Raw genomic sequence first — 23,728 nt, 5'->3', positions numbered from 1 at the left:
CCTACCCCCCAAAATGACAAAAGAAAAAAAATCATGAAAGTTTAACTCCAGTATAATAAAATATCCTCCTTGCAAAATGAATTGTGACTTTTTCTCAACAGATAACCTTTTTTTTTTCCACTGATACTGACTCGGTAATCAACAAATAAAGTAAGAAAAGAAAAAGAGTTGTTTTAAAACCAAGATCTTGGGCTAGAGCGATTGCCCAGTAGTTAGAGCACTGGCTGCTCTTGCAGAGGACTTGGCTTCCGTTCCCAACATCAACACGGTGGCTCACAACTGTCTATAACTCCAGTTCCAGGGCATCTGATGCCTTTTTCTGGTTACTGAGAACACGCAACACACATGATACGCATACATACCTGAAGGCAAACACGATGAGTTTGAATGTTTTCCTATGTCTTACTGTAAAGATAACAATGTTTCTAATGAATTTATTTTTAAATCACATACCCTGGTAGTTACTTTCCTGCACACACAGAGACTCTCTTTCCTCATGTGCTAACTGCTAATCTCAGACACCATCCGTGTACTTCATGGTGAATCCACTTGGCTCCCATCTGAGGATATTTTACTCAAATTTAGAAATACCCATTATTAGAATATGTATTTTTACACTAATAATGACATAAACAATTTTAGGAGTGAAATTTGTCATAAAGTGACAGCTATATAATAGTTTTTGTCCTTTTCTATTCAGAATGTCTTAGAATATATTACACTACACAAAAGAATATATTACACTGATAGAAAAAATGTGCACATAGTATTTTGTGTATTAGAGCTGATAAAAATAGGACATATTTTGTTTCTTTGTTTTCAAGACATGATCTCACTACGTAGTTCTGGCTGTTCTGTAATTAACTATGTAAAACAGTCTGGCCTTGAACTCACAGGATTAGCCTGCCTCTGCCTCCAGGGGTCTGGGATTAATGGCATGCACCAGGCTCAGCTAGCAACCTTACTCTAATATGGCTGTTTTTCTAAGTTGGGCACAGAACATTGAACAGGTTTCTAACCCTGCTTCATGTTGAATAGTTTACCTAATTACATAGAGTTCCCATTATTCAAGTGTTTTCTGCATGCTCCAGAATACAGTACAAAGAACAGAAGATCTATAAAACAAGCATTTTACCCAAGTCATTAAACCAAAACTGGCTGGGTTCTGTAGTTTCATTTGGTTTGCAGGTAAAATCTTTCAATGTAATATAATAAGAGTTTTAAAAACTCAGATTATAAATATATTTCTCCCTCATACATGCAAATTTCTTTGACTTTATAATTCAAATCATTTATAGCTTATTTTAAAATCCAATTAATAGATGCTATTTAGAAATTAAAAAGTCAAACACAATTATAAAAAGATACATTTCTATATGAGTTCTATTTACTCAAGAACAAGTAGAATTTATATGAATGAATCAGTTAATGAACAGATGAATGGATGCATGGATGGATGATGGATGGATGATGAATGGATGATGGATGGATGATGGATGGATGATGAATGGATGATGGATGGATGATGGATGGATGATGAATGGATGATGGATGGATGATGAATGGATGATGGATGGATGATGAATGGATGATGGATAGATGATGGATGGATGATGGATGGATGGATGAATGATGGATGGATGATGGATGGATGATGGATGATGAATGGATGATGGATGATGAATGGATGATGGATGGATGATGGATGGATGATGGATGGATGATGGATGATGAATGGATGATGGATGATGAATGGATGATGGATGGATGATGGATGGATGATGAATGGATGATGGATAGATGATGGATGGATGATGGATGGATGGATGGATGATGAATGATGGATGGATGATGGATGGATGATGGATGGATGATGGATGGATGGATGGATGATGAATGATGGATGGATGATGGATGGATGATAGATGATGGATGGATGATGGATGATGGATGATGAATGGAACGAGGAATTATGTAGGTTAAACTCCTATGCAATTTAATTCAACTATACCATATCAGGGCTAACTTAATACTTCAAAACAGTCAACAGTATGCAGATTGCCAAAATTTAGCAACACAACTCTGTGGTCTCAGGGTAAGGTCAAATATTTACCATCATGCCCAAAGTTAGCCCCTGAAGCAAAAATTACTAGCCCTTCTACAGTACGTGGGTGGCTGCAAATTCAAATGTACTAGCAGTTTGATCTGACATTAATCAGGCAGCTGAGAGTGAACTGACGACCTTCACATGCCTACAGCTCAAAATGCAGATCTTTAACATCTGTATGGCATGAACTCACAAAATCTTATGCAGTCTATGGAGCAGAATGCAGAGAACACTACTCTGAACAAGGCATGTTGGAACATATTTAAGTATGTTTACAACATGTCTTATGTGCATGTATGTACATGTACATATACTTCTCTACAGATGTTCACAGCGGACATAATGAAAGGTAATTAAACTGATTGTGAATTAGTGATTAGCTTGTCAGGAACATGGTATAATATGATCAAAATTGATATTCTTACCTATATTTATAATTTAAAGAAACTACATATGTCATTTATGAGTTAGAAAAATTAAAATATGACTCCTTTTAGTTCATATGTGTATATTATTTTTTTTATCTACCATATCCTGAGTTAAACCATTTATATATGGCAACACATAATGCATTTAAAACAGGCCACATGAAACTGGGAGATACAAGCACTTGGGTTAAGAGTAATTAGGTGGAGGTGAGGGGGAGAGAGTATAAATTTCATCAAAATGAAAACAAAATGCCTTAAGTCCCATTGAAATCAGAAGAGTCAACAGAGGGTTTTTACTTCAATGTACTGATCAAAGAGTTGATTATTGATCATTTAGAGAAGAAACCGAGAAACGAGACTTTCAGGAAAGGAAAGCATATTTAAGTTTTGAAGCCATGAGATTTTAATTACTGAAAGAGAAAATGCTTTATCTTTATAATTACTAGAGACTATCAAGTGGAAAAAGTCCATAACATATCCAAAACACATGTACAATGTGCAAATATATGCCATAGCATATAACACACAGGCACAGGGTGCAAAAATGCATGCCAGTTTTCTTCATAAAGGGAAATATATGGCAAGCAGGTCATATAAGTAAAAAAAACTTAAAGAGAAATCAAATGTTAAATAAAACATAAACAGCAAGAAAGGGCCTGTTATAAGACATGATTTGTCTATGGAAGACTGCCCAGAGCTCTGGTGTGCTACCAAAACAATCATACCGCCTTCGATGCCTGCTAAGATCCACTGCATAAAAACCAGCGCATTCCAACCACCAGTGTTACAGAAAACATGAGGGGAATAAAGGACAATTTTGAGTATTCTCACTACAAGAAAATCACAAGTGACCCAGGTTTGAGGTCTGCTTAGTGTATTGCCTGAAGCTTTTTTCAGCGTGCACTGCCCCTGAAACTTGAATAAAAAAATGAGAAAATCTGCCTTGGACAGCTTATATGGTTCTGTGCTTAGAAAAGTTACCACACACTGTATTAGCCATGCAACGTTCATATAGCAAAAGTCAATATATAAAACAATATACTACACAGGGAGCTTTTAAGATAGAAATTATGCTAATGATAAAATACTTAGCAGTGATGAATGTACTAAAAAAAAACATTAAAACTCAGTAGAAAAAGTAAAGTTGTATTATCTGGAATAATATCCAGATGGGGAAAATCTCTTGCCAGTAGATGGTGGCTGACAGAGAAAACAATGACTAGCCATTGCACAGAAAACCAGACACAGCAGAGTGTTCAGCCTTAAATGGGACATATATACCCCCTCACCTCAGAGATCACTGAGGAAGAGGGAGTAGAAACACTAAAGAGGCAAAGGTAGTGTGTGAATCCAGGAACTAGTGTCTGCAGGTCACAGCAAGGCAGCTGCACACAGGATCTCAAAGTCACTGTTACAGCATGCACATGTCATGGAAGCCCAAGCCAAACCAGATCTCATTGTGAAGTGGGAACCAAATTCCACCCCTAGCTAAGCAACTATTAACAGTTGTAAAGTGTCGAAAGAGGGAGACTCAGTTCTCTCTGGGAGTCTACCTCTGGTAAGCAGACCACAGCACAGTGGGAGGCCACATGTATAGGTAGGAACACCTGGGAAGCACAAGTTTATCTGGTTAGGTTTTAAGGCACAGCATTTTATGGATGGCAAAGTAGGCATGGGGAAAGCTGGGAGAGGGGGTTAAATAGGATCAAAACATATTGTACAAAATCCTCAAAAAGTAATGAAAAATTAAGGAGTGGCACTATTAGAAGGTGTGGTCTTGTTGGATTAAGTGTACCACTGTGGGTGTAGGCTTTAAAACTCTCATCCTGGCTGTCTGGAAGTCAGTATTCTGCTAAAAGCCTTCAGATTATGATGTAGAAATCTCAGCTCTCCCAGCACCATGCCTGCCTAGATGCTGCCATGTTCCAACCTTGATAACAATGAACTGAATCTCTGAACCTGTAAGCCAGCTCCAAATATACACTGTCCTTATAATAGTTGCGTTGGTCATGTGGTCTGTTAACAGCAGTAAAATTCTAACTAGGAAAATGAGTTTAAACAATAGAACTGAAGAACATATAAACAGTTCTAATCTATAAAATAGGGGGGGAATCATAAAATCGTCATTATGTGAAATTCTATTTAAATATATGGATTTCATAACATTTTGTTGGAATCTTTTAATATTAGAAGTTGATGAAATAATAATCATTAATTAATATAGAGGAATAATCTAGGAGTAACTAAAATTTATTGTACAGACTCTGCTTCAATAATATAGCAAAAATATAAATTATCTCAACAGCTATTTTACAAGAATTATCCCTGAGGTTTATATATAAGACCTTTGCAGGTGAATAGTGGGGTTTGTAGTCTTCTGAATAAGCAGATCATTTAATAAATTACACTTAAGCAATTTTCCACCTAAACAAAATTAGTTCTCTCACTCAGTTTATAACAGTAAATTTAATATGAAGTAAATGTTTAAATATTAAAACCAAAAGGCAACATAATTATGGAAAAAAATAGTTATGAAGAACTCTCAGCAAAAATATAAACACGGAATTGAAATCTGAATATTTTATTATTCAGTCCTTGCATGCAATGTTGAAAAATACCAAGTATGAACTCAGAAAATGAACTAATAAACAACTGTAAGGGACACATGGAACACAGGAAACACACTCATTATCCACACTTCCCAGAGCGGTGATGATTCAAAAAGAAATGTCTGTGCCAGGGAAGAGACACATTCATGCCTCTACATATCTTCCTTACAGGAGAAAAGTCAAAGCTACAAAGTTTTGTGGCCTTGTAGGAGGGCACCTGCTGCTTTGTGAATTCTGAGCCCCATACTTTTTACTTCATGAAACACTTCACACAAGCAGGCATAGTGACAAATGCGTCTCCATCTTTCTTCACACAAAGACCTTACTAACCCCAGGCCCTACATCCAGATTCAACAAAGCACAAATCAAAAGTTCTCTAAATAATGTCTCTCCTGGGGATAAAAAGGTGGTTCAGAGGTTAAGAGCACTTACTGTTCTCGCAGAAGACACAGGGTTTAACTCTCAGCATACGCATAGTAGCCCATAACCATCTGTAACCCCAGTTCTGGGGATTCTGACTGCTACTTCTAGCCTGTGTGTGCCTTGAATACACACATGTGCAGAGATATGTGGGTGAAACATTTATACACATAAAAATAGTAAATAACATGTTTTGTAAAATGTATCTGCACTAAGTATGTACAAAGTTTTATTTGTCATTCTTTTCCCCCATGTGAAAAATTCTAACTAATTATAGATCATTTACATTGAATTAGGTATCATAAATAATCTAGAATTAATATGTAGATGCTGTGTCCTTTTATATAAAGGACTGGAGTGTCCCAGAGGTGGCACATGCTAGGAAAATCCTGTCTCCCATGGATAGAAGAAGCAATCTGGGTCACTCTTTGCCATGATAGAAATTTGGAGATCACATGATGTTTTTCAAAACATGAACATTTTAGAAAAGCAAGCTTTTCTGCATTATCTTACATGGTACAGACATGTTTCTTGCCTTACCCTGCTGTACCACAGAATCTCACTTGATGAGCAAAGGCCCACTCCTCAGGGCATGTCACTTGATGTGCTAACATCACATTCATTCACCATTTCCTTGTGGATTTTACCCAGCTGTCTCAAACACCTGAACACAGTCCTAGCATCCTCACTGCAATGACCAGCATGGTGAAGGCTGTGTATTAAGCTGCCTTTGCTTTTCTCTAATGTGGCCTGTGCTGAGAACTTGTGTATCACCTTGGTCAATCTTCAGGATTATTATTTTTTGATAAATGTTTTGTTTTATACAAATAAAAATGGCAAGTCTTAGTGAAATTATTTAAGTACCATGTCCATGGTCATAAATCTATTCAGCCTGACTTTAAATTATCCAATATACTGTACATTTTTATTTGAATCTTTATTTTTTTTATTAAAGTGTGTGTGCGCGCCGCGTGTGCATGGATGCTGGGAACCAAACTCAGGTACCTTAGAAATTCAGAAAGTGCTCTTAACCTGTGCACCATTTCTCCAGCCCTGAAACTTCATATCTTCTGGCTAAGCAATCATGACAGCCTGAGAATTGATTTCAGGCACCAAGAGAGGCTGGTCCACATCAAATCTTGCCTCAGCCACTTTTAGCTACATGAAAATGACAAAACCAGTTAATACCTTTCTATTCTTGCTCTCCCATTCTCTAATGTACACATTTAATTCAGATCTTTATCACTATAGATTAAGAAGATTCAGAGAAACATATATCAAAGACTCCTCGAAGTTTATTCCCACTGGATTGTGGTAGAGTTGAAAGGTGAAATTCTGTTGATCTCTATAAATCATCAAACAGGGCAGTATGTATGACAACCCTGGGGCTGTTTGGAGAAAGAGCAGAGAACTGTCTTGTTTGATTTCTCCAGATTCATTTGCTTCCCCTCACATAAACACAGTCCCAATTATAGTACTTTATTCATCTGCAAGGTACAACAGCCATTTCCTGGCGGGCAGTGTCAAAAGCACATGCGTCAAGGTTGAGAAGAATTTCTGTTACTAGAATTTTCAGCTATTGACGCATTGTGTGAAGATCTTTGCTATGTGCATGTTCCAATTGGTGCTCACTGGATATTCTCTGTATGTATAGATACTGTAAGTTCCAGCAAAGAATAATCTATTAAATGACCTTTAGAAGATGTTAACCAGCAGAGTTTAAATATAATTTCCTAGGAATTAGCAGTCATATGCTAGCTCTAGCGGATTATTTGAGTTTCCATTTATCTTGACCATGTTTTGCCATCTCCCTTTTTGAACTCCCTGATCCTTGGGCATCTATGACAGTTTTTCTTGAGGTAGTAGGGTGTGGGCATAGGTATTGTTCGAGTAATTGCAGTATTCAGAATGCTATTGAGGGACACCACATGTTCTTCAGTTTTTCTCATCAGAAAAAGAAAGATGAATATAATCTTGACTTGATAGCCTCTTAAGGAATAAAATCAAAGTGAGACATAAAAGCATTCTATATGTGATACTTCACAAAGCATACTCTGGTATCATAACTGATTGACATCTTCCCCATTGCTGTCATCTCCACGGAAGTCCTTTTCTGGTCACCCTACGTGGCATGAGTTTATTCCACTCTGTAGCTGTGTTCCTGCTGAGAATCAATAAACTCAATGTCCCCTCTGTTTTCTGCATGGTGCTAGCGTTCTGCTGGCATGCAGTATGGGTGGTAAACATGAATGTCTGTGTTTCCAGCCATTCAATAGCTGCTTGGTCCAGCTGGAGCTCCTGACCCTCATCCTGCCAACTTCCAGGAATATAAAGCAGTGTGCACAGCAGATAATGGCTTTGTCTTCATTCAGGGAAATAATAAAGGCACAGTCCCCAGTAAACAAGATAATGGATATATTAAAAATGGAAGAACTAGAGTTCTTCAGGAAAACCGCAGTGGAGGAAGAAGAAAGGAACGCAGAGCAGATATTGGATCAAAGCTCTCTGTGGGCAAAGGGAAATGAGGCTAGAACAGGGGAGTATGAGAGGGTCAAGTGACACCTGTGTGACTAAGGGCAGATCACTCTTAGAAGAGGTGGACATGGACATAAAGGTTTCAGAGGACATGTCTGGAGCTTTGGGTAATTGAAGAGCGGGACAGTTGGTTGCGGAAGAGTATAGATGGCATGACTCATTTACAGAACTGAGGTTGTTTACATCACAGCGAGATGAGAAGTGTACTGAGACATTTTGAGTGGAAGGACAACATGCAGAAACACAATGACATGAGCATTGAGAATGAACTAAATGGACGGAGGATACCCTAAGGAGGAAGGTGGCAGTGATCCAGGGAGATAATGCTGGCTAGGTATTGAAGCCATTGAGATTTGTTAGTGGAATATTATAGATCTAAGATGAAGTCCCACAGAGGCCACCGGTGACTGAACACCCACACCTGAGCAGAGCAAGGGGCAACTTCTTGAGAGCATTCTCAGAGAAGGAGTGTAGAGACACAAGAGAGTTCAAGATACATCATTTTTCAGGTTGAACCTGAAATAGCATTAGGAATGTGGACCTCAGAATTTGACAGTTATCAGCATACAGGCAGTATTTAGAGTCATGAGCCTGAATGTCATTTTACAAGTGAGAAGTGAGTGTAGGAAGAAAATAGTAGTTAGAGATTTGAACTCTCTGACATTTCAAATTTTAGAGTTTGAGAAGATGAGCCAGGAGCTATAAAGGGTACAGAGAACACAGTGAACTGGGTGATTGTACGGCGTGGAATGCAGGATCCCGAGGGAGGTGCTGGGGAGTGAGCGTGTGACTTTCCCTTATGATCAAATCTATTGGTATGAGAAAGAACAGGTATTGCTGTGGAGGGTAGGAAACATGTGGACTTGCTACTGTCTGGGGAAAGAAGGAAGAGTTAAGCATGGAGACAAGTAGGAGACTCATGTACTCACTCAAAATGAATCAGAATGTCTTCGGAAGGAAACTAGTCCAGATGGCTGCCTGCCTTTCTTCAGCCCTCTCTGGATTTCTGGTTATAAGACTGAGGAGGCAGAGACTGGAATTTCTCCAGATAATATTACAAAGGAGTGCCAGTCAGCCATCCGTTACTGTATCAAGTACTTGTGAGAAGCAGCTTAAAAAGGCAGTTGATATGAGCCCAGGATGAGAGGATTTGGTCCATGGCAGATATCCTAGATGACTGGGTCTGTGGAGCACATCATGGTGGTCATGGAGGCTCATTCATCTTATGGTTTGGTACCCATGTCAAGGCATCTCACGTTGGTCCCACCATTCCCTCTAGCACCATGGAAATGTGGCATACAACTACAGCATGGCATGAAGGGAAACCTGTGTGCAGATCGGAGGCTGCAGTGATGAACCATGGGACATGTGAAGCCACAGGCAAGTGGAATCACAACGTGTTGGAATGTCATTTCTAGAAGGAAGGGGCAGAGATAAGATCATGAGCCTACATACAATTGTGTCAATAAGTGCCATCTCTGCGTGGGGACAAGTGAGTGTAGTGGAGTGCAAGATAGTATTTGGCAAGCAAAGCAGGTTCAGAGAAGCCAGGGTTTGAGTTTCTATGAGTGTAGTCAGAAGATCTGGACAAGCTGTTTCTGAGGAGTATGGCAGTAAATCTGAGTTGAAAATCTTAAAGCAAATAAAAAATGCAAAAGCAAAACAAAAGACTCTATAACTATGGCAAAGAATTAGAAAAGACAAATCAAATGACCTGGGAGAGATGATAAAGGACACTCCTAATGAGTGACAGATGCGTGCAAAACAGACTCAGCCATCAGAGAGTCCATAGCCTTAAAAAAACAGTATGGAAAAAGAATAACAACACAACAGAGCATCCAAGGATTGCAGATATGACTAAGGCATAAGAGAGTGCTGAGACAAACAGGAAAGACTCAAGGAATTACGTTAGGTAAAGATACACTGAGTGGATACCCACAAATATGCTTTGAAATGAACATATACAAAAAAAAACCCCACTGTGAATACAAATATGCAGACACAAACACACACACACAACAACACACACATATGTACACATATACACACATACACAAGCACACATACCCACACATATCCACACATACACACACACACATACATGTACTCACACATACCCCCCACACAAAAACACATTCATATATACACACACATACCCACACATACACACACACACACACATACACAGACAAAAATACATACAGGAACACATATACACACACGCATGCACACACATATATACAAACATCCATACACACACACACACACACACACACACACAAGCACACACACATGCTTACATGGTTGAATATGCACACCATAAATGTTATAAGGAGAAAATAGCAACTCACTAACATGGCAGAATTATCAACATAATGCCAGATCTCTGGTTGACAGCCTGAAATTCAAACCCAGAAAATAAAGAAGTGCCAAGTAAGATGGGGATATCCAACAGAAGCATCTCTGTTAAACGAGAAACTCAAGGGAAGCACATGATCACAAAGCAACATGCTGAAAAGATATGCATGGTTATAATACACAAGGAATAATGAAAGAGTGTCAATCGCAAGAGCACAGGAAAGAAAAATCTAAAACAAATGAGAGGACAGCAAAGAAGTGAGCCACAGCCCTAACAAGCCAAGTGAAAGTGAACTGTAGTCTGAGCCACACCCCCAAATCTACGAGAATTGATAAGTATGTGTCAATAATGAACCCAAGTTTATAGAATGTCTGATTGGATTAGGAACTGTATAATCAGATGGTTTCACAAGGAATGTACCCACTGGTAAAGATGTTCTTAGAGTGAATTCAAAGGACAGAGATGCCAGTCTTTGAAATGAACAGAAACCAAATATATTCCACCCTAGCTGTTCTAACAGTCCATCCTGTAAACTCAAAGCTACAATGACTCTTAAGAGACAGCAAAGCCACCACACATTAGTAAGAGGAGTACTTAATCAGGAAGCGATTGTGAAAATATAAGCACCAAGCATCAATCCTTCAGTTTCATAAAACAAAAATAGACATAAGACTTTGAATACATCCTCACAGAACAAGAGTGGGTGATTTCAGTACGCTGCTCTCCTCTTTCAATAGACAATTCAAAATAAAACTCAAAACAATAAATGTCAGAGTTACACAGCACTATAGATCGGGTAAATTCAACAGATATCTATAGATTATTGTATCTAACAAAAACAACATATATTCCTCTCTGGAGCCCGAGGAAAGTTTAGGTGATAAGACAGTACTTTTGTAGACACATATGACTTACAAAAATTAAATCAGGAATATACAAATAATATAAACAGTGAGAAAGACTAAAGCAGTGGTAAAAAATTTCCCTATGAAGAAAGACTCTAGGCCAGACAGATTTGATGTTGAATTGTTTCAAACATTTAAAGAAGAGCTAACAATAATGCTTCTCAAACTGTCCCATAAAACAGAAAGGAACAGACCTTCACCAAACCCACTTCACAAAGCTGGCATTATCCTGAGACCAGAAATGGAAAAGGACAAATAAACAAACAAAAAACCTACAGGTGAATTTCCTTGGTGAATATAGATGTAAATTTTTACAATAGACTTTTTCAAAACCTAAAGAATACATTGAGGAGATCACATGCCATCACCAACTCTAACTAACTTGCATTGCAGGAAATGCAAAGTCTGTTCACTGTACCCAAAGAAACAAGTCTAATTCAAGACAAAAACAGAGTTAAGGACAGCAGTCAATGATCATTTTTATCAGTTCAGAAAAAATATGACAAAATTCAGTGCCTCTATGACAAAAAGTCTAAAAAACAAAACAAAACGAAAACTATAAATAGAAAACAAAAAATCTAAACACAAGAAAGGCTATCAATTCCAAGCCAATTATTGCTCTAAATAGATATCATTATATATATATATATATATATATATATATATATATATAATTATAATATATGAACATATTATATATTGAGTAATCACAAGAAATTTAAAATATATATACATAATGTGATTACAAGAAATTAAAAAGGACACAATCATGATAGTGGAAAAAGAATGATGAACTAAAAAATAGTCTCTATATATCAGACATGGGATTTATATCGAGGATAAACAAAAAAATGTAGAAGTTAAAGAACAAATACCAAATCATCCAGTTAACTAATGCACAAATGAACCTATTGGTAGTTCTCAAACACAAGAAATATAAATGGCTAAAAAAGACTTGGAGAGGTGTTCAATGTACACAACCATAGAATAAATTCAAATCAGGACTGCTCTGAGATTCAGTCTCATCAACAACAACAAAAGAAAATGATTTAAAAATGCTGACAAAGGTGTTATGGGTGAGAAACACTAATTAACCACTAGTGATAATGTGAAATTATGCAGCAATTAAGGAAATCCATGTGTAAGCTCATGCAATGATTAGAAAGAGAACTTCCATATGACTCTGAAGACCTCAAGTCAACACACTATGAAAACTATCTCTGTGTGCATGTGCACAAAGGGTGTTCCTTTCCCAGTGTCCATGGAGTATTTCCTGATGAAGCATGTGTAATCAGCCAATGTGTTCTGATGCCACTGGGTGCCAAACAAAATCACCTTGTTCAAGTTTGTCAACATTGTAAATTTCCTATCTTATGACTTTATTCTAAATAAGTCAAGATGTTCATCTCATGGTTCCCCAGGAACAAAGAGAGTACATGATAAAGGGTTAGGGTATATCCGTAGTGATGTAACTTCCTTCCAACCCTTGGGACTGCATCAGCTCTCAGCACAGCCATGAGCTGAGGACCAAACTTCCGCACCTGTCATGATTACTGCTCCACTTTAACTCTTTCCCTCCCTGTTGGTCATCGGTGGCTTGCCATAAGGGGCAAACAGGGAAAATCAGAAATCACAGGCACGCCACATCAACTCACAGATCTGTTGCAAACCCCTAAACCATCTACAGCCTTGAGGAAAGTATGGTTATTCCTGTTGTTTTTATTATGAAGGTGCATGTGAGGAGCATGGGAAATCAACACAGTAGCTCATACGTTCATCAAAACACTGGAAATGTCCAGAATAGGATAGCAGCGAAGGGAGGGCAGGTTAGTTTAACTCTCAAAACCAAATGAGAAAGAATTCCTGTGTAGAATGTAGAGTAACCTCCTTCAGCAAGATGGCAGCGCCTGTCCCTGAAGAGTCACAGCTTCGCCGATCAGCTCAGAACCATCTCCTGGCGGTTTCTCACCTCCTGCCAGCTTTGCTGAGTATGCTTGGCCTGACATTCATCTCCCACACTCCTGCTAATGTGCTGCTCTCACCTCCCTCTTCCCAGCAATTTCTCAGCGTGCCAGCAGCCACCATTATTACTGCCAATCTTTTCCTGCAACCATCCAGGAGGAAAGCAGGCAAGTTCTGTGCACCCGGAGACTGTACTGTTAAGATATACCACGGGTCTGGCTGAACAGATTTCAGGACAGTTCTGCAGAGCCACAGCCCCCAGATCCAGAATTTACTTCCAGGCCGCAGCATGCTCTTGATGGCTGATGCAGTTTATAAGATGACCAAAGATAGAGTTTAGTAAAACCCATGAAAACGATCAAACCTGCCCTCGGCTCTTTAAGGATAGCTACTCAGTTTCTGAGCTTCAGGGTCTGTATCCCCAACCCTTACACCCGTATTTGTCTCTGGTTGGTTCAACTCTATTACTTAATAGGGAGTACCTTAGATAAATGTTTCATGAAATCTGTAAGGCTCCCATAAAAACCAGTAAAATTAATTTGTAATTTAATGCTGTCATTACGGAAGTTGGTTAGGGGGCCAGTTAAATTCGGCCAGTCTCTGTGTCAGTAGATTTAGCCAACTGCTGCAGATTGAAAAAGTTACAAAAATTAAAAATGGCCTCTGAACTAACATAGCTTTGCCCTTGATTTTCTCCAGACAACACAAGAATTTATTAGGCATTAACATTAGAGTCATTGTGCTGGCTTTTGGTTACTGTAATATCTGCCTGACAAATCAACCAGTAACAAAATATGTTTTTTCCAGCTTATAAGTTGAAAGACCCAATGACTGCACTCATTTGGATCTGAGGTGAGGTGGCACACCGTGACGTCATGCTAGGAACATGCATGTGATTGGAGTTAGCCATTCGCCTCTCATGGAGATGGGAAGAGCAGGAAAGAGGAAAGACATGTTCCCAAAACTCTGAATACACCTTCCTGGGCTCCAGCTCTCAAAGTTCCTACCACAACCTGATACTTCTACAGGCCCATGCATTTAACATGAGGGCCTTAGAGAAATTACAATAGGTATCGTGATTCCCTACATAAAGTTTCCATTGTCTATAAGGAACTTGAGTACCCATAGGCTGCAATGTGTGGAAGAAGCCTGACAACAATTCTTGTTTACGCCATTCTAGCTAACTACTCCAGTCAGCCTCTCTTTACTGAATGACAGAAACAAAAATTTCCACATCGCTTGCTCTGAAATTTTTGTAAGGTAACAACAATCTCAAATGGTCACACATTGTCCGAATCTGCTGGGAGGCTCCAGTTTAATCTTTAAATGTGCTATAAGCTCATGAGACAGCGTAACAAATGAGAGTACTTCTGGTTGCTGAAGAGGATCTGAGTTCAATTCCCAGCACCCACATGGTGGCTCACAATCATCCTGAATTCCAATTCTAGGGCAACCTGACACCTCTTCTGGCCTCTGCAGACACCAGGCACATCTGCATATATACAAGCAAAGAAAGTAAAATTCTGAATATAAAGTCTAAGTACATTTTTTCTATTTTATTTCCTTATACTTGATGTCACTGTGCACAAATATGGCTGTACTACTGCATTGTGTTAGTTGCTTATTAATAAAACTAAACGGCCACGTCAGATAAATTCATTGTACATTCCCTCAGAGATTCCAGAAGCCAGGAAAAACTGTTGTTGCTAGGTTACACATGAGATCAGGCAAAGGAGAAGCCAATCAGCCACCCATCTTCACCTCATTTAAGTGAGAAGAGATTACACATCAAGTAGTGTGTTTGTTACCACCAACCTTTCTCAGCCCCAAGGATCTGTCTTGTGTGAGAGTAAACCTTCAAGTTTTCATGCTCGGAGCTGTGATTGAACATATTCGTCCAGTGTTTCTAATAAACCATTCAAACAACGTCGACGTGGAATGTGGACATCAAGGCCTTAATTGATGTAGAAGTTGAATCCACAAAAGACAATTTATCACATCAAATATGAGGACAGTTCCTGCAAGCTTAGGAAAGTGAGCCTAAGTGGTATAGTTAGTGAAGAAATACAGTGAGCAAATTCTCACAGAGATATGTTTGTAGATATAATTATGACTTTAAGTTTGATTTCATCTTTGTGTATTTTCATGTGTATCTGCATGCATGTTTGCCAGTGTACGTGCTGATGCCTGGGACACTGGAAGACTGTGTCGGAACACATGAGCTAGAGGCGTCAGCCACCAGTTATGTTTGTTGGAAGTGGAACTTGAGTGCTGATAAGAGGAGCCATGTTAACCACCGAGCCGTCACTTCAGCCCACAACATTTTTCATCACACAACATTGGTCATAGGTTGGAGAACTTTAATAATGCATGACCTCCCTCCAAACTTTTCATCAGAGGCCGTGTTTGACAGACTGTGTTCTGAGCAACTGTTAGCATCGTTTGATGGACATTTTAATTAAATTAAGTACAGTGAGTCTAAAGTGCTTTGGGTGTGAGTGTATGGTAAATTTCAAATGGCATCTAAGTGAAGTGGCTTCCATTGTCTGTGTTCTTGTAAAACACTGTACATATTCGTGTTCAAATCTCTACAATTTGACCGTCAAGCTCTTCCTTGTGAGAAAGTCAAGGCTCAAATAATGATGTGATTTTCCTGATGCTGAGACAGGAGATCTATCCAGGCTTTTCTTTTCTGAACTCTGGGGACATGTTCTTAACACCCTCCATCCCAAGAACAACTTGGCTTCTGTGCCAAGAAATGGATTCTGTTTCTCTAGGAAATCTACTAGGTGAGAGAAGTAGAGTTTTTCTGGAACATGTGTGTTGGATTTTCACCTGATGTTTTTCACAAGGGGTCGAATGTTTCACTCTGTGGGCTCCTGACATATGTGATGTGTTTTGCTCTAATGGCAGCTGTATTGTGGTGTGCTAAGAGGACAGAGCAAGAAAACATATTCCCAAGGGAACATGTGTAACTGCTGTCCTTCACATGATCAAGGAGGTTGCCCACCTAAGAGCAAGAGCAGCTCATTGGCTGGAGCGACTTTATCATATTAGCAGCGTTTCCCAGGGCTGTGCTTTACTACGATACCTTCAGAAGCCTGTTCACTTCTCTCATGGTTGACATTCACCAGCTGACTAAACAATCCATGTTCCATGCTGAAACAGCTTTAAAATTCCCTGCTGTGGAACAATAATATTCAGGGTTTTTTAGACTTTCAAAGTACTTGTTAATATTGACTACCTTACATTATAAAACCAAAAAGTCAAATATGGAGAAGATTGTTAGCTATTTAACTCTAGAGGTGCATTAAGAAAATACTGTACAGCATTTTTATTGATCGCTTTAATTCAGAGTTTTATAAAGAGGAGGACAGTTGACTATTGATGTCACTAGACCTCAGCATGGGATGAACACTTTGAAGGGGTGAGAAAGAGCACAGTTTATGTATTTTTGATACAGGGCCTCACTCTATAGCCCAGGCTAGACCTGAACCCACAAGGATATTCCTGCATTGACATCTCAGGTGACAGGACTATCTTAGCATGCCACGACAGTGCCTGTCTTGGGAAATAATATCTGTACCCCCCAATTACCTATTTTTCTGGTGTTCATCTATTTTCTTGCCCACTGTGGACTTTAATGGTAGCTGATGATGGGAGCTTTGGGCTTATTTACTTTACTGACTGCAGGCAGATTTACACTGTGTGCACAGTGCTGACATCATAGACTTGACCTAAAGCAGGATTTCAAGAGAACAAACAGAAAGCCACTATCAGGTGACAATGAAGGACAGTTGCAGCGTTTTCGTTACACCAATGAGCTGCCCTCTAACTAAGCTTCTAGACTGCATGCAATTTAATAATTTCTGCATTCAAATCATGCTTGTGGAAGGCACATGACTTTTGCTAAAGCCTAGTAAAGGAGACCCAATAAAACTTTTCAGAGCTTCTGATTCTAGAAACAGAAAGCAAATGGAGGCAACATAAAATGTTGTACCAGTTTAAACAGCAGGTCTACCCCCTGCACCCAGGGATATATTTGCTTAAATCCACAGACAGTGAAAATGGTTATACCATTCTAGTTACTGGTAATTTTTTCTGAGACATATCTTTGGATTAACATGCTAATGCCAGAATTCCATTTCACGCCCTTTGATTTTTTTTGATTTGATGGTAGTTAATGTTTCTAAAGCCACAGAATTGTATTATAAAGACTGTAAACCCATCCCCATATGAACTGGCATAAAAAAGAGCAAGTTTTGTTCATTTTAACCTGGTCCCCTATTTTCAAATATGAACAGAAAAGTCATATTATTTAGGGGTAAACTGTAAGACATTCTGGGTTATTGATCTGTATGCATCTACAAGAAGACAGAGGTCATGGTCTGGTACAGTGATGCTAGCATTATTATATTGGTATCACATGTAAATTTATAAAAATGAAAAGAATCTAAGCATCAGTGAATTTTTGAAAATCTGGTGGGGTTGAGATAACATTGTCACAGAACCACAGCTCAGGGAGATGCAGCATTCTCAAACCAAAGAGGAGAAGAACCAGAGGATAACCTTCTCTCAGTCCCTTCTTGCCTTTCCCAGCACATCACAATGTCTAGTGACCCTTGTTCAGATGCTACAGCCATGGCAGTGAGAACAGAGGGCCACAGTTAATATTCACTGAGCAACCAGACTCAAAATGGTACTATAACATTTAGAACAAATGCACATAATACATAAGACATTTTATATACATCTTTAAAAAATATGTTTTTTCTGCACCTTAAATTAAAATGATTAAAAATTCTAATGTCTAATATCTCCTAACCAAACTGATGTGTGGCTAGAGTCAGCCCAGCTAGAGGTGAGTAGTTATTTTCATGGAGCCAGAAGTTTCAAGACTGGTGATTTCTGGCTTTGCCACCTAGGAAATGTCACTCAAGATGAATCCTTTCATTTCCTCACCTACTGGGAGCAAGAAGAGTGCCCACCTTTATAGGATGGAGAAACACTACCAAGAGGTAATAAACAAACTCCTTAACCTGGCTGCTGTAGCCAACATCAGTAGTAGCACTGTCGTGGTTGGCACTGTGACTACATCAAAATTGTATTACAAATGTTTCAGAAAGGCCAAATCCAAAGCACTGTATGAACCCCCTTCCCTTTTCTTCTTTTTGAAATACTGAAGGAGATGCCTTCACGATCTACCATAAGTCCTTGAATTGTTTGTAGTTAAGTTTTAGAATCAATGTGTCTTCAAACAAAATACTCTAGCATCTCACTGCTGAACCAATTAATAATATCATCCTGAGGATTTTTATGGGATTAATAGGAATCTCCTAAAAACCAGGTTAGCACCATATAGTTTAATACCTTAGACAGACAAATGCATATATTCTATGAATTCCAGCATCCCCTAAGTCACATCTTCTCTAGTGGTGTGTCCAGACCAGCATCTGTCTCTTCTGGGAACTTGCTTATATCTATATAAATGTCAGGGTGTCATTTCAAAGCTGCTGTGTCAGGAGCTGCAGGTGGGGACCGGCGGCCCATCAGGCCTATCCAGAGTCCGAGGATGCTAAAGGTGCAGAAATACTGTGCAGATAAAGACTGGGAATGCCTGTTCTGCCCCTGGAGAAACACTGGGGCAAATGCAGCTGTAATTGAAGATCTGGAATCTGACACCTAGGAGGCATGTCAACTAGAAATAGTTCAAATTCAAGTAATCAATCAACTGACTAAAAATCCGAGGCTGAGAACTCATCCTTGGCTTCTGTTTCTAGGGAAGAGAGGTACCATGAAGCCCGTAGAGAAGTTTAGAAAAAAACAAACATAACAGAGGACACAGTGTAAGGATGCTAGCAAGGAGTCATCCCTATGAGGATATATAAGGCACCACCTTCATACTAGTGTCTGTGCCCTCATTACACCAAAGACATCAGCTTTTGTTCTTCTCATTATTATAGAAGTATTTTAAAAAACATTGACATTCTGAAGGCCTACATTAAATACAGAAGGAGTTTTATGATTATATATGACTTAACTGGAGAAGAGTCACTTGTGCTAAAAACCCATAAATACTTCAAGACAATTAAGGCTAAGCTATGAGAAGCTGTTAAGGGCTACAGAGATCTGGGGGCTTGTTTACTTTGCTTTCCTTATTCTTGTGTATCTACTTATCCAGACCCCATTAGACAACATTTCTAACTAACTCTGAAATATCAATAGCCATTCACAACTAAATATATCCAATCTGCTCCCTTGGGCCTTTTCTCAAATTCTATTTTAGCCAGTGCTCTTATAATTTCCCAAGATATTATTCCCAAGCATCTTTCCCCATGACATGCCTCCTGCTCTTTCACACCCTGTAACGGAGTGTTATGTTTTTATTTTAATCTTTTCTATTGTGACCATGGTGGGTTTTTCCCGTTCTTTCTTCATAACTAGACCTTGACACTGTTGAGAATAGAAATTGCTGTCTCTCTTTAGGCTCCAGCACAAGGCCTCCTAGGCTAACCCAGCAGAAATTACTCCCTGGTGAGAGTAATTAAGAAGTACACCAATTCATTCCAAGTCTCCCAGTGCTCATAATTGGAGTGTGTCACCAAACACAGCATCTTTTCCAGAAGAAAAATATGTAGCACGAGACAAATTTGAAAAATAATATATCATTAATACACATATTTCAGGATCTTAGCAATTTGCTGCTAGTTTTTAATAATATTATATTAGAACCTCTTCCTTGGTCTTCATTTTAAGTTAGATTTATCAAACCTAGCAGATCATTAATGTTTTCTTGCTGTAATACCTTGCTCCAGTGACCTCAGCATTAGTATCGATGTATTTTAGAATATTTGGGGATAAATGTGCATCTGTACATCTGTAATTCAGTGGATTACCCCAGCACACAAAATTATTTTAATGCAAGTGTTGCCTAGAACCTTATACTTTATTTGAGAAAAAAAGATCCAGTTAAAAATATAATTGTTTCCAGCATCACACGATGTATGAAAATGACATTCATTTGGTGTTGTCTGCGTTGAAAAGATGGGCTGCCTAATGAAATCTCATACACATAGCCAAACACTATCGGGGTTTAACACAGCTGTCAACACATCCTTTGTGGACTTTTATGGATTAAACTGTGTGTGCTCCTGCTACCAAAGCCTCATTTTTATTGTGCAGCAGACCAGGAACTCTAAAATAGCATAATATTGTTCTTAAAAAATGATCAAGTTCAGATCAAAAAGGACAGTTTTCCCTTAATATCCTTTACCAAAGTAGAATTTTAAAATGCATAAATAGAAAAGGGATTCTTGGCCAGAAGCCTCATGTGAGAGACATCTTCCAGAAGCACATGGCCTGGGAGGCTTCAGAGTCTTGGCAGACTGCAAACTTTTACTACTTTCTATTAATAATCAGGGTCCAAGTGCCTGTAAGGAGCCAGGACCTACTTGTGAGAGGAGGATTTAGCTCAGAAGTTGAACGTTTTTCAACAAACACTCTCATAATAGCAGGTACCTTCTCGGGATACCAGATTTCTCTAGTTTGCACAAATGACGATGTCTAAAGAGACAATGAAGAACTGATGAGTCTCTTAAGCAACACATGAAAAAATACATTGAATGCTTATTTTGTCCTATAGACTTCTGGGCATCTGTTGTGGCCTACCTGGAAGACTTAGCACCTGACCTACAACTTCTTAAGCAAAACTATGAGAGAGTGTACAGTATAGTGTGTTGCTAGTAAAACGCTTAGATGCTTTTTGGCTAAAATAACAGGCACAGATATAAATCCCTAAGGTGTCCTAGGATAGCATCTTGGGTCTTCAGCATTCTCTATAAGCTCCTGTACTGAAGCGTTGGCCCCAGGGTGTATGAAGGTAAATCTTCTGGGCACCTGATTGAGGTTTTCTACATGTGAATGCATTACTTTAGTACTGGATGTCTGGATTTGTGGGCTACAGGAAAATGACAAAAACACTTGCAGGTAGGGCCCAGCTGGAGGAAGGATACTGTGGAAGCCGTGCCTTTAAAGGGTCTTTTCTCTTTGCTTCTTGGCCCTTGTGAGTTGGTGAGCATTCTCTCTGTCTTATCTTCTTCACATTGCTGTTCTGTCTCACCACCGGGTCCATGATACAAAGCAACAAACAACCACAGGTTGTAACTTCTGAACTGTGGGAATCTACCTTACTCCCCTAAGCTAGTTACTGTTCAAGGCTGTGTCAGAGGGATGTAACTTAACCACTAAGAGAACAAAAACTCAGCTTATGGCCATTAGTCTAGATTCCTACCTTCTCTTTACTAGCAACTTGTGATTGAAGCCTCTTAGTGGAGAAACACTGGGGTTAAACAGTTAAATGTCTTTAGGTACTACTATAACTTTATGTCCAACCTAGGTTTGCTCAAGTTTCCAAGTGTCAACATAAACTTGATCTGACCAGTAAAGTTTAGCAATGTAAGAAGGTAGTCCACAACTGTATATGAAAAACAACAGAGCCGACAAAGCAATATGCAGGGAAGTATGGTTCGTTTAGAGGTTTAGTCTATCAAAGTTTTGGTTCAGGGAAGAGGAGTGGATGAGGGTGGGATTTGAGAATGACTCACCGGCTGCAGTGTCTCAGAACTGGGAGAGATGCTCAGTCACATTGTTCAACCTACTAACTGTGAAGATCTTGACAACATTCTTCAGAGAAGCAAAGGCAATGGAGTAGCCAGAGCATTTGAATATGTGATTCTTCATACATCATCACTTTCAGACACAAAACCATCTACTACCCAACAGGCAGAATTTGCTAGAAGTGGAATGGACACATCTTTCATAATTCTACTTTAAAAGACAAACTTTGGAGCCACGGTAGCATCTGCAGTGCCTTTGCCATTAATCTGCCATTAGCCATGATGCAAGAAAGTAAAGGGGCCTGCGTCTGGGAGACAGGATCAACAGGCAATCCCAACGCAGGGAAGGGTGGTGTCAAAGCAAAAGATCCAGATAGATGAAAAGATACCTTGCTTTCTCCCAGCAATGGTCACTCCATTTCTATGGAGGTAAACACAGAAAGAAAGCAAGACACACTACCCTGAACTTACATCTATTTTCTTTTCATAGCAATCAAGTGTTGCCACACTTCTGCCATTGATAAATATGTTGAAGCCCTGCTAGGGGAGAGTTGAGCTTCTTTCTAGTAGTCATTTATGCTTCTCTAAGGATGAGTTTGCAAGAAGGCGTGAGAGTGTGTTGACAGACAATATCAATTGATGGTGGCGTTGGCTTTTCGGGAAGATGCAGCAATGCACAACATGCAGGAAGGTTAAATAGAAAAACAATCCAACAAATTACAGTTTGATAGTTCAGGATGTTGAAATGAAAGACTGGAGGAAAACACACATACATACACACACACACACACACACCCACACACGGTGCTTGGGTGTTCACAAATGTAAAAAAACTACCTATAGGTAAAATACACAGAAAACAACGCACTCACACCCACCTGCTTCTCTCCACTTGGCTTTTTGTGGTTCAGCAATAGCTCCACGGCTCCAACCACCTCTTTTCTGATGGCATGAAGCAGCGCGTCGCCGACATAGACATTGAAGCTCAGCAATAGTTCAATAAGCTCCAGGTTCTCATTCTCAATGGCAATGAGAAGAGCAGTCCTCCCCAGGGGGTCAATGCAGTTAATGTTGATTTTAAAATAAATCTCAGCTTCCTCCAGAGATTTCTTGACGCTTGCATAGTCCCCTTTTTCCACAGCACTCAAGTAGGCTTTCTCTGATGGTGAGAGTTCAGATTCTGCTCTGACAATCCTCAGTGGGATGCGGTCTCTGTAGGGGGCGTTGACGTTTCTTTTGTAATAGAACTGAGCCATGCTTCAGGCCATGCTAGTCCATCATCTCTAGAAGCACACACAGAAAGCAAAGTGTGAGCACCAGCATGCCTGTTAAATTAGGCATCGCATGTTATCAAACGCACAGCCATTAACGACAACAGTGGTGACTATTGATGAGTAAAAGATGCTTTTCTTTAGGTAACAAAAGTACATATATACTCAGATACTTAGAAAACAGGTTAATATTTCCTTTTAAAGTATTTAATTATGTGGTTGTATGTGTGCACCTGTGACAGTTCATGTACACCACACACACACACACACACACACACACATACACACACACACATTCACACAAACACACACACAGGTGCTCATAGAGGTCAGAAGATGGCATTGGATTCCTTGGAACTGAAATTACAAACTGTTACGAGGCACCATGTGGGTGCTAGGAACTGAACTCAGGCTCTTTGCAAGAGCAGCCAATGCTCTTAACTGCTAAGCCATCTGTCTCCCCAGACCCAAGAATGCCTAATCTAACAGTAGAAAATTGTCTTAGAATCTTAAAAGT

The 23,728-nt window shown here is 39.2% G+C and overlaps 1 protein-coding gene across 6 annotated transcripts in view; it reads right to left on the bottom strand.

Annotated features, from left to right (window-relative positions):
* TRPC4 (transient receptor potential cation channel subfamily C member 4) overlaps positions 1 to 23,196 on the bottom strand; it is a gene marked incomplete at both ends in the record, with an annotated part of 121,791 nt that extends 98,595 nt beyond the window's left edge. For all 6 annotated transcript variants that reach the window (XM_080929284.1, XM_080929285.1, XM_080929286.1 and 3 more), the window contains one exon: positions 22,819 to 23,196. In XM_080929284.1, the coding sequence (XP_080785410.1) occupies positions 22,819 to 23,196 (378 nt within the window). The remainder of the gene's footprint in view (positions 1 to 22,818) is intronic.
* Positions 23,197 to 23,728: the final 532 nt, after the last annotated feature.

Source organism: Micromys minutus (assembly GCF_963924665.1).
Source record: "Micromys minutus genome assembly, chromosome: 15".
Taxonomy (NCBI): Eukaryota; Metazoa; Chordata; class Mammalia; order Rodentia; family Muridae; genus Micromys; species Micromys minutus.
This window is presented reverse-complemented; position numbering and strand designations above follow the sequence as displayed.